The sequence below is a fragment of the Phyllopteryx taeniolatus genome, chromosome 15, assembly GCF_024500385.1.
Source record: "Phyllopteryx taeniolatus isolate TA_2022b chromosome 15, UOR_Ptae_1.2, whole genome shotgun sequence".
In the NCBI taxonomy this organism is placed as follows: Eukaryota; Metazoa; Chordata; class Actinopteri; order Syngnathiformes; family Syngnathidae; genus Phyllopteryx; species Phyllopteryx taeniolatus.
The window spans coordinates 3,764,814-3,777,414 of NC_084516.1; the positions used below are offsets into that span (position 1 = coordinate 3,764,814).

The 12,601-nt window shown below is 42.2% G+C and overlaps 1 protein-coding gene across 3 annotated transcripts in view; it reads left to right on the forward strand.

The window, feature by feature from the left end:
- lamc3 (laminin, gamma 3) overlaps positions 1-8,069 on the forward strand; it is a 101,621-nt gene extending 93,552 nt beyond the window's left edge. For all 3 annotated transcript variants that reach the window (XM_061800030.1, XM_061800032.1, XM_061800031.1), the window contains exons 21-30: positions 219-451; positions 1,632-1,708; positions 1,907-2,041; positions 2,476-2,638; positions 2,822-2,968; positions 3,049-3,151; positions 4,086-4,288; positions 4,390-4,530; positions 4,603-4,702; positions 5,626-8,069. In XM_061800030.1, coding sequence (XP_061656014.1) covers positions 219-451; positions 1,632-1,708; positions 1,907-2,041; positions 2,476-2,638; positions 2,822-2,968; positions 3,049-3,151; positions 4,086-4,288; positions 4,390-4,530; positions 4,603-4,702; positions 5,626-5,888 — 1,565 coding nt within the window. In that variant the 3' untranslated portion in view covers positions 5,889-8,069. The remainder of the gene's footprint in view (positions 1-218; positions 452-1,631; positions 1,709-1,906; positions 2,042-2,475; positions 2,639-2,821; positions 2,969-3,048; positions 3,152-4,085; positions 4,289-4,389; positions 4,531-4,602; positions 4,703-5,625) is intronic.
- Positions 8,070-12,601: the final 4,532 nt, after the last annotated feature.

Here is a 12,601-nt window from a genome sequence, read left to right on the forward strand (position 1 = left end):
GGATATGTATGTGGTACTTCCCAATTGTCTGGAACACACACACATGTACAGTATTAATATTTCATCTGCGGGAAAAATATATGCCAAACAGTGAGCGGGCTTTGCCCTGTTTGGCGCCAGGTTCCTTTGAATAGTTCACCGAAAAATCACATCCTCGTCATTGAGACTCAAACGCACGGGGTGCCTCTCATGCCTTTGATTTGCAACTGTGGTTCCAGAGGCTCGGGAGGCCTTCATACAACAATTCTCCTCCCTGGAGGCGTCCACTGGCGCCCTGGAGGCCCGGCTGCGCGACCTGGCGGCCACGTTGAACTGCAGCACGGCCACCAAAGAGGAAGAAGCGGAGGAAGAGGAGCGAGGATCCACGTGTCGGACTTTAGCCGGGGTCGCGCTGGTTGTCGGAGAGTCCCAAAGGCAACTGGAGCAGGCCACCAAGGACCTGGATACCGTGGTGGGTGACCACCGTAATATTCAGCGGTGTTTCTCAACCTTGCCGCATATTTTACGAGAGAGAAATCCTGTTTTTGATGGGTTTTTAAAAGCTTAAGTGAAACCCTGTTGACTGGCTCAGGAAAATTAGCATACCGTAGTTCATTAGTAATTGTAATCCCTCAAACAAAACACACAAAGGAGCAACACATACAAAAACAGAACATACAACAATACTCACAGGCTGTCAAATACTTGTCAGGCTGTGACATTTGTTTTCAAGAGGTATTAGACAGTGTCGTCATCGGCGAGTGCCTATTTCTAGTTGCGTTTTTGGTCGTACTGTACGTGTTTGACGACTGCCGCTGCGAAACCAGATTGCTTTCAACCTTATGGAGCCAAGCCACCTTTATAGAGCCACAAAATCCCCACCAAAGCAAACCTTCAAAGCAAATCTTTTCATTCCTCATCCAACCTCCTCCTCTTCATCCTTCTCCACCCTGTGAGAGGCAAAGGAAGAAAGAAAATTGCAGGGAAAGAAGGCATCAATTGTTGATTTTTTTTTTTTTTTTTTTTTTTTTATTTGCATGATCCCAAATAAAGAAGGCAAAGAACTGCGGGGAGATTTTGGGGTGTTTTTTTTTTTCCTCTCGTGTGCCCCCGCTTTGAACCGTGCGGGATCATTCACAAGATGAGTCTCGCTCCCTGGCAGGCCACCGTTTCCCCACACAGTCGTGACTGCTTCTCTGAATGGCGCCAGATTTGCAAAGTTATTGACTATTTTTAATTCAGCCCCCTGTACCTTTTTGGACTTTTTGGTAGGCCTGTCTATCACGAGTAGACCTACAAAAAAAAGTCTCTACATTCCGAAGAAACTTTTTTTTGTCACTGCTTGTGGGCAGAGCAAGGCAGCAAAGCCATAAAATAGTTACAGTATACTAGACAGATGGGTGACATGACTAAATTTGAACCTTGTACTAGATGTTAGATTGATGGCTGACGCTAAATCATCGGCGAGGTTAGATGACTCGCCACAAAGGACGAAATTGTAACAACTCGGCAGTGATCGGTCGTATCCCCCAAAAATGTTCGAAAACAATTCAGCCCCTAAAGGCGGTTCAACTTTAGCAATGTGAAATGTAAACGGCCTGTCGATCCAGCAAGTGTGCAATCTTGGTTTGAAGCCCTTTTTCTGTTTCTAGATCATCCCTTTTGAGGTTGAGTCAGGACCAAATCAATGGAAGATGATGGTCAATGAGTCTCAAGGCCTCAAGAAAATGTGAGTGAGTCAGCGCTACAACAGGAACATGACCGCTCCACACGTTCCAATCACACACTTTCGCACTCAATCACTCACTCATTGGATTCCTCTCATTACGCCGGCGAACCGCGCGCTATCTTGGAAAGCCTCGTCCGGTGAAGTGCTGATCCACTCGTTGGGGTTCTGTCATTACACGCGTCTCCTCCGCCTTTGTAGCCACGGAGACGCCGCGGAGCGCATCGAGGTCGCGGCCGGCCGGGCGCTCGCCGCTTCAAAGCGCACTTTCGCCTTACTGCTGGAGCTGCTGCAGGACAACTCTACCGACGAGTACGTCGAGGACTTGACGCAACGGTAAGCAAAGAAAAAGCTATCTTGGGTCTATTTTGAATAGACCCACAAAAAAAAAGTATCTAGGATCCATACCTGAAAAGACACAGGAAGTCAGCCATTTTGATTTGAAATGACCATTTCTGGCTCATTTTGGCAGACTGGTCCAAAAGATATTGTCCGATGGCTACCAAATTTGTACGACGTATATCAGATAGCTGGATGATGTTTAATTGCAAAACGTTTGAGTTTTTGTCATTTTGGGTCAGCGAAGTTTGATGACTCGCCGTAAAACACGAAAGCCTAATCTCAGCCCCGAGAGTTTTTGAGAATTCAGCCTCCAAAGTCGCTTTCACCGAGCAGAACAATTAGCCCTCAAGCTCAGACAACACAACCTTAAACAAGAAACCGGGCATAATTATGAAATATTATACAATCTTCCAACTGATGTGTTTCAGAATGGCACGGATGCAGCAGCAGAGACAAAATCTGACCGCCTGGGCGAGCGAGAGCGATGCCGATCACGAGGCGCTACAGGAGGACGCCGCCGGGCTGCAGCTCGCCCTCAGTAACGTCACGTCGCAGCTCAGCCGCACCGACGCTAGCGATGCGGTTGCCGAGGTAAGTCCATCGAGTACCAAAAGGATTCGCCAAGTCCCGATTTCGAGGCCGGGCAGCACTGAGGTCTTCAACTGTGATTCCAGTAATTCGGGTTCCGAGTTAGCTTTTCTTCAGCAAACTGTATGCGGGACGGTAAATTGACACGCTTATGCTGCTGACCATGAGCTTGTGCTTCCTGTTCAGCGGGGCGACTCCCTGTTGAAAAAGACCCAAGAACTGGATCAACACATCCGGTCCAAAGACGACCTGATTGGGAAGATCACAAACGACACTCGCTCCCTGGCGGAGGCCGTCAGCGACAAGCAGGAAATTCTTAGCGACGTCCCAGAGGTGATTGAATTCGCGACTATGTGATCAGCTAGCGTTAGCGTGCTGATTTATTTAATTTTTTTTTTTTTTATTTCCTCCAGCTGAAAGCTCGCGCTAAATGGGCGAAAGTGGTCGCCTTGGCTTCAGTGGTGACAGGAAAAGGGACAGAGTCTGAAGAAATCAGCCTGCACCGGGATCTAGAACGTAAGGACGTCTTGTTTTGCGCTGACAAATTAGAAAAGCGGTGCTTCGACGTCAGCGTGCGGCAGAGAGAGGCAGCTTGAAACAGATTTTTGCTTTTTTGCGCCACGGCACGGCGCTGTTCCCCACAAATAACTGTAATGTTATTTATTACAGTAAATTTATATTTTTTTTCTCGTCAAACATTTTAGATTGCCTCTTTTTTTTTTTTTTTTTTTCCCCCTGTGGCAAAATCTTGTCTTTGAGGGGTGTGGCCTGATGGCGACAAATTAGTATTTCTTGTGTACGTTGTACCTTTTTCTTGGCAGCAATTTAGTGTTTTGGGGCCACAACTTAGTATTTTGTGTGCATGTTGCATCTGTTTTGTGGTGACAAATTCATATTTCGTGCGCACCTTGTACTTATTTCATGGCAACAGTTTAGTATTCCGTGGCCATAAACGAGCATTTGTGTACACGTTTTACGTACTTCTGCCCAACAAATTAGTATTTCGTGCCCACGTTATACCTATGTCTGTCGTGGTCACAATTTAATATTCTGTGGCCATAAATGAGTATTTCTCCACCCATTATACCAATTTTGTGTCACCAAATTAGTATCTTGTGTGCATGTTATATCGTACCTATTTCGTGGCCACGAATTACTATTTCCTGTACACATTCTAACTATTTCTTGGCCACAAGTTACTATTTTGTGGCCACAAATTAGTATTTTGTGCACACGATACCTTTTTTTATGGTCACAATTTTGTATCTTGTAGCCATAAATTAACATGGTGTGCGAACATTTTACTGTACCTATTTCCTGGCCATAAATTAGTATTTTGCGCACACATTATATCTATGTAGTGGCCACAATTTTCTTTTAAAAATTGCCATGTCATGTCTGGGGCTCCGCATCTGAAAGAATATCACGACATAACCATTTTTTTACCCAGACATGGTGCGCGAGTGGCCCCGTCTGCAGGCCCAGACCAGGACTGCCATGAAGAAGAAGAAGCCCCTGGAGGACAAAGTTCTGGCCGGTGTCACCAATGTGGTCTCGGAGATCCGAGAGATAATTCAGCCCGCACGGGAAAACTCCCGCTTAGCCAGAAACGCCTCTCGAGAAGCGGAACGTACTGCCGACACCGTGGCTGAGGTACGCAAATTTCAGGTTCAGTGTTAGGGTATCCAGTAAATCGGGGCAATTGTGAGTGGGAATTGCTGCATGTAAGTCAACTATGTGAACTACTACGCTAGGAATCGAAAGGCGTCCTGACGCAGGCTAAGCACATGAGGACGGCCTGCGTTCACCTCAGCTCACACGTGGAATCCGCCTTGCAAAGTCTGGCTGCGCGGGCGACGCTCGCCGAGAGCACGATGTCCCACACCCCCGCCGAGGTATAATATAGTACTTCACGCAGCCGCCCGCACGCTCAAGAACACATAGTGATCCACGCTTCCCTATCCCAGCCGGCCCCGCCTCTGGCTGACGTGAAGAAGGACGTGGAGGCGGCCAAGCTGCAGTTGGAGGCCTACTCGCGCACGCTAACTGAGCTCATCAGCAAAATAGGTAAGTGTACCACATTCTCTCTTTAAGCCTCCACCAGGACCAAATTGTGAGGGAAAAACATTATATGACACCTGTGGTAGCAGGGCCAAAACTATTTTCTGGAAATTATACGACTTTTCATCTCGGAAGTATATGTCTTTAATCTCGTAAGACTGAGAATTTTTTCATTTTTTCATTACTGTAAGACTCCAATTTTTTTCTTTTTTCAAATTTTTTTTTTTTCTCAAAAACATAGATATTTTTTTCATGCCTTTATCTTTTTATATATATATTCCGCATGTTAATATTACTTTTTTGTCAAAAATGGAAACATTTTTCTTGTAATATAGTTTTTTTTCTCCAAAATATACAACTTTATTGTCATAAAATTTTGACTTTTTCTGGTAAATATGGCTTTTTTCTTGTAAAGATTGACTTTTTTTCTCAAAAATATACTACTACATTTTCGTAATATTCCTGGTTTTTCTTGTAAATATTTCACTTTGGTCTCGTAAGATTATGATTTTTGTCTCAAAAATATACAACTTTTTAAATTGTAATATTGCAAATATATAATATAACATACGACTTTAGTTACCTAATATTCCTACTTTTTCTTACGAATATTGAACTTTAGTCTCGTAAAATTCTGACTTTTCTTAAAAATATAAAAACGTTTTTTTTTCTCACAGAGACAACTTTTTTCTTGAATGGATAAAAAAAAAAAAAAATAAATGTGCAAAAGATGATTATGTACTTTTTCTCCCAAAAATATACAATGTCATTCTGAGCATATTTGCGCTTTTTCCTGAAAGTATCCAAACTTTTGATCTGGAAATGATATACTTGTGAACAGCACGAACCCCAAAACGGCTATCATAAGCAGCCTTTGCGTAGGATTGCTGTTCTCCGTTTTCCCGGCCAATCTGTCCTCTCTCCGCCAGACGCGAGTGTGCCTCTGGAGCGTTTCCACCGCGTCCTGAACGAGACGGCGCGGCGCCTGAGTAGGCTTCGCGGCAGCGTTGAGAGTCCCCTGCTGGGCGCCAAGATCGGAAGCCTGCGCTCGGCGGCCGAGGGCCAGCGGGGCCGCCTGGCGCTCCTGGAGCAGGACGTGCGGGAGATCGTCCGGGAGAGAGACAGTCTCAGGGACATCGCCCTGCACTTGCCGCCGTCCTGCCAGGAGGCCGGCGGCAAGGCCCGCGGCTAACCGCTGGAACTTCTTCGGTCAGCGCAAAAGGGTTACACTGGTACCTTGACTTACGAGTGACTTGATTTGAGAGTTTTTCGAGAATCAAGGCGTCGCTTGGTCCATTTATTGCTTTGTCTTGCAAGCCAAAATTTCAGTTCGAGTGAAGTGGGGGCAATTAAGGTACAGTGGTCCCTCATTTCATTTGTTCCTTTACTCAAAACACTTTGATCTCAAATCATTTTTTCCCATTGAAATGAATGAAAACGCCATCAATCCGTTCCAGCGCAATTTTGTTAGTAAAGTTTTTTTTTATACGAAAACAAAAAAAACATTCTTGCAGTTTTGTACTTCCAAAAAAACATCCAGTTATAACACAATCAAGTACAGTAATCGCTCGTTTATCGCAGGGGTTAGGTTTCGGACCACCCCTGCAATAGGTGTAATCCGCGAAGTCTGGACCACATATTGTTTTGATTATTTATACATATTTTAAAGCTGTATGAGCCTCCCCAAACTCTTATTGACTTCCACCATATGTAACCATACGCTTAAAATGTATTTCTCTTTCTTCTTTCTCTTAAACGTTTTCTATACTATAGGCTTGCTATAACCTGGAGCCATGCAGCTTCACTGAGAGAAAAATTGAGATTTCTTTTTTTTTTGCGTTGTTGTTTTTTTTTTTTTTTTTTCAACAGAATTGTTGACTCTATTTTTAAAAATGTCCTCTGTGTGAATGCATCGGGTAAAACCATTTAGCGCCACCTTCCCCGCTGTGCCACTCTTCTTGCCAAAAAGCAGCAATCTTTTCAAGTAGATGTTTTCACGACACATTTTTTTCAGGAAAGGAAGAAGAACAAGCTGTTTTCATCCTTTGCTTTGCTTTTGGCTCATAACATAAAAATATGTCAGACATGATGTGAAAAAAACAAGAAATGAGGGAAGCGCCCTTTGAAATCGACATATTGTGATTTTGATTTCTAGCATACTTAATACTCGCAAACACAACAACGCGCCTTTTATTTTTGTTTGTGCTGCAAAACATGCCGTGTTAAAATTACCATGTGCTAAATTTTGTTGAAACCCCCATAAATCCACGATTTGTGACATAAGCAGAATATGTCCTGCCAACGCGGCACGGTGGCCGACTGGTTAGAGCGTCAGCCTCACAGTTCTGAGGTGCGGGGTTCAATCCTCGTCCCCGCCTGTGTGGAGTTTGCATGTTCTCCCCGTGCCTGCGTGGGTTTTCTCCGGGCACTCCGGTTTCCTCCCACATCCCAAAAACATGCATTAATTGGAGACTCTAAATTGCCCGTAGGCATGACTGTGAGTGTGAATGGTTGTTAGTTTCTATGTGCCCTGCGATTGGCTGGCAACCAGTTCAGGGTGTACCCCGCCTCCTGCCCGATGACAGCTGGGATAGGCTCCAGCACGTCCGCGACCCTAGTGAGGAGAAGCGGCTCAGAAAATGGATGGATGGATGTCCTGCCAACACTTTATAATATAGCGACCAATAAAAATGTCGTTTTATTGTATATATTTGTTAGATATGATATATTTGTTAGTGCTTTCAACCTCACTTGAGCAATATTATTCATTTAACGTCTAACCTTTGAGCAATATTATTGTCACATTTTGTACTGTCAAAGGTTGCATATACTGTATGTTGAGCAATACCTTCTGACTGGAAGATTATGAATATAACAGTAGTCACAGTCATATACTGTATTCTTTATCCTCTGTGAAGAACGATTATGAGTCCCACTTGAGTTGTAGGCAGGACACGCCCCCCGCTGCAATATGATTGGCTGTTGCATCCGGGCAGGAAAGTAAGTGTGATGTATGTATAGGCCTTTATACTGCCCCCAGGTGGCCAAGGCGCGCACACCAGAATGAACAGCACAATCTGCATTGGCTTGAATGAGAAAGTGTGACAAAAACTGTTTTAATTCCTTTGAATTCAGTTGAATGACATCATTATTATATGTGTTTGGTATAATGTTATAAAGTAGTATTTTACACGTTGCAAATTTTGGTTGTTTTTTGGGGGGGAGGCTGGAACACAATGGCATTTCCATTCATTTCAACGGGGAAAGATTTGAGATGTGAACGTTTTGAGCATGGTCTTAGAACAAATTAAACTCGGATTTCAGGGCACCACTGTACAATTTAGCTAGAAATAAAATGTCCATTTTTCTTAAATTCTTCGTGAGGTTCCTTCTTTTTTGGTGGGGGGGAATATTCCACTTTTTAACTTGAAAATACACCACTTTTCCCCTCAAACATATGCACTAGCACCTTGTTTCTCCTGTGGGTCGCGTTCCAGAACCCCCCTCGATTCACCAAGATCAGCAAAGTAGTGACCGTATATTTATTTCATTATTTATAAATATTTTAAAGCTTTATGACCCTCCCCACACTCCTATTAACCTCTCCCATACTCCTAAAAACACTTCCTGTTAGGGATGAGGATATCGTTTATTTTTAGAATTGTTTATTCTAACCACCATCCCATTGAGTATCCCAGTAATCGCATAAAAATGGATTTTGCATAATAGCGATACAAAATATGCCTGTGAGTTGTAGGTATTATTTTTGTCCACTTGGGGTTGCCATCCTCACATTCTATACTGTACCATCTGTGGCTTTATGCAGCTTTAAAAGTGCGGATAGCGGCTGACTGTTCAATGGCTAACCGTTAGCAGGTGTGTGCGTTGGGTGCCTTGGCATCGGTTGTAGACGCGTGCTAGCTACGCGTTTATTTGGTTACTGTTTGTTCAAGAAAGTCCTAACTAGCGGTGACGGTCTATATTAAATTAGCTAACGATGTTTACCTCAAACGTGCAGTTGTGCAAGTGTGAAATAATCCCAAACGTGGTGGACACTCTTTCCTCATTGCTCGTGCTTAAACCGTAGTCCGTGAGCCTGAAAATGATTTCAGCAAAATCCCACGGTATAGCAAAAAATCCCCGATATAAAATTAGATATGTACAATTTAAAAATTTGAAAGACGGTGAGATTGCGAAACGTCAACTGCAATACCGCGAGGGATGACTGTGTAAGACTTTTTATGTGAAACGTATACAACCTTTTACTACAAAAGATATGACTTTTAGTCTCAAAAGTATCACTTTTAATCTTAAAACTATATAACTTTTTCTTTCTTTTCATCTAAAAAAATATCTATATTTCTCAAAAATACAACAATCTATGTAAGAAAAAACAACTTTTTTCCCGGAAGAACAAAGTTTATTATCTTGAAAATATCAGACGTCTTGGTTCCTTGAAAATGTTTTCTTGAAAAATATGTTTTTCTCTAAAATGTAAAAGGCTTTATCTAAAAAATATATGGCTATTTTTGTCAAAAAATACAACTTCATACATTTAAAAATACCAGACATTTTTTCTTGGGGGAAAAAAAAACCCGTCAAAAACTACTTTTAATCTTAAAAATATGACGTCATCTAGTAATATGACTTTTTTTTCAAAAATAAAACTTTTTATCTGAGTACTTATGGATTTTAAAAACTGAAATAGAAGTTTTATCTCAAAATTATTTTTTTCCTCTTTATACAGTGTATAAATTGACTTTCCACAAACACAAAGTTAAAACGTGGCGTAAAACATGGGCTGTACTGCTCATAAACATGTTAAGATGTGATGTCTATCGGCAATAACAGAAGAAGCTCGGTGACTAAGCAACTTCGTCGTCATCTTGCCTCGTGAACAATTAATGGCGACACCTTGCAAAAAAAAAAAAAAAAGACGACATCAGCAGACCATTCAACACGAATGCGGCTGAGTCACGCCGGGCGTTTGTCCACGGCAGACCCCTCAATCACGACAACAGCTAACCAGACACAAGGCCATGATGAAAATGGCCCAAAAATGCTCACGAGAGCTAGCCGAGCTCGCCAAACAGACTCGTGGTGCTATTAAGAACAAGTAAAAGAGAGAAAACTGACAACAGAAATGAAATGCGGATTGACAGCTGTCTTCACATTTTGCCGCACATTTTTTTGGAGGTCAAACCATCTGTAAACCATTTATCGTTAATGTTAGAAGATCAGTTTGAATTTAAACTGTTTCAAGATCATAGTTTTTTTTGTTTGTTTTTTAAATTTATATTACAGTGGAACAGGCTCCAAGCTATTTATTATTACACTCAGCTGAAGCTTACTGTCGAACTACACAAAACAAAGACAATTAATTATACATCCTGTATTTGAAACAACCAAATAGACTCCGCCATCATGATGCTAACACGCAATGGGAAACTCCATAGGCACACAGGCTAACAATTAGCACATATGTGGTGGTGTTGATACCCCGTTACCCTTTTACTTGCACTGTACATTCTTTTAGCAATTTTAGTGAGTTGTGTTTTATTTGTGTACTTTGTTTTTTTTTTAAGTTTTTCTGTTCTTTTTTTAACAATTTTAAATGTTATACTTGTAATCAAAGTAATAAAGCACATTGAAGTACCTTGTGTATGAAATGTGCTATATAAATAAAGATGATTTTTAAAAAATGGATATCTGAACACAAAAGGTCCAACAACACATGTAGACAGATAATATAACAATACTCACAGGCATATATTCTTTATCCTCTGCGAAGAATGACTACTGTTACTGCGTCTCCAGTACAGTATAACAGTATATCTGGCTTTCTGTCTTATACTGCCCCCAGGTGGCCAAGGTGCACACACCAGACTGAGCAATACAATTTGCATTGCAGGAGAAAGTGTGACAAAAACTGTTTGTCCGATGACACCAGCCATATAAAAAAAAAACATTATTTAGCAAGTTCGGCTTCAAACGTCATCAATTCTAGTTATACTCGTTAGCGTAGCATGCACAGGAAGTCAGCTATCCCGTTGTACTGCGTTGGTCACGTGACGTTCCGCATATCGCGGATTGGGTTTCCTGCCAGGCCTCCTCTGGTGTCGCACCAAATTTCCCCTTTCTCAACAGCTCATTTTTTGTAATCAGGCTGCAAAATACGTGATTGAATTAAGCAGATCAATATTGATAACGCTGCTTCATTATTATCGCGGTCAGAGTGCATCCGCTGTTGTTTCGCAGCTCGTCACATCATCGAATTAAAACGTATTGAGCCAATTAGTCAAGTCAATTAGTCCGCTGCGCGCAAAGGCGCCATTCAGACGCGCCACGTCCAAATTCTTGGAAACAAAGTGGCCTCCACAAGCGCCAAGCGTGACACCGGGCGGCGTCTTTTTCAGCGTTTAATTTGATTCGATTAAAAGGGAAAGGGAAGCGTGGGCCTCTTATTCATCAGCAGGTTCACTTTCACGCTGCAAATTTGTTTTGTCTACTTTCAACGGTGTGACGCGAGCAGGCCAAAAATCGTCTCGTTAGCGCCGCCTGGAATGTTTTGGAAAGCAAGTTTCACAAAGCAACATAATATTTAGTAGATGTGTCTATCATGAGTCGGCCCACAAAAAAAAAAAAAAAAAAAAAAAAAAAAAGCTTTAAGAAACCATGCCGAAAAAGACAAGGTTTAAAAAAAAAAAAAAAAAAAAGTAAACCTCATGAAAAAAAATGGGTTGATAAATGAGTATGAACATATACGAAGACTACACGCACACAAATCTCAAGCAACAATTCCAAAAAGACAATTTTGGGGGTTATTTTGATCATTTCCAACTGTCCTTCAAAAGCAAACTCATCCCAGAGATTTTGTCCAACTGCTTTCTGAATCTGAACGGCAAGTTTTCCTCACTGCATGTGGGCGCGGCGTCCCAGTGAAACGTAATGACACGCCATAAAAGATGAATCTCTAATAACTCAGCAGTTACCCCTCCCCCATGTTGTTTTAAAAATTCTGCCCCCCAACGCTAATTTGACTTAGCAACATGAAATTTGGTAGACATGTCTATCATTAGTAGACCTACACACACAAAAAGGTCTCAAGGACAATATCCTTGCTATCCAGCTTAAGGTCCATCTACTAGTATGCTATTTGTCCTCACTGGTAAGACAATTCATTGCACTATTATTGGACTACTAGACAGTGTCTTACTAGTGTGGTTTTGTCACGTGACCACAGCCTGATTCCCGATGGAAATCTGCAATATTTGCTTTTACCTAACATGACAAATCAATAAACATGACCTCCCAGTCTGGATGGAAAGGGACTCCAGCGTGACTCGATGCTGACCTCATGTGGCCGTTTGAAGAGAGACACTTCATTAGGTACACGCTGGGCATTGGCACCATTTTTTTTTGTCATCCATTCGCCTCAGACAGCCCAGGCATAAGCGAGCTAAGCACCTCTTTGAGGAATTAACAGTCAACAGACTATTTCTCGACATTTGTTTTTCTGCTTCTTTTCTTTATTTAGTTTTGATACATTTGAAGTCACTTTTATTTATCTTTGTGTATTTTTTTTGTTCTTTCACTTTATTGTTGTTCTTGCTGTTGCCTGTAAGTAATAAGAGAACCTCAGGTGGCTGTCTTGTCAGGGAACTCTGCGGTGAAAAGCAAGAACAGAAGGGGATCCGGGACAGTTCTCTGTGGAACACCGTCTGGCTCACAGTCGCGACTTTGGAGGTCCTTTTGTGAGACAATCCTGAATCCAGGCTGTCTAAATAGTTGCTCTACTTAGCTGGCCTCAAATCACACACGCACACACACACACACACACACACTCACGCTCGTATTGCACCTGTCATGACTGTGTAAGTCTCATCTCAATCGTTTTTTTTCTGT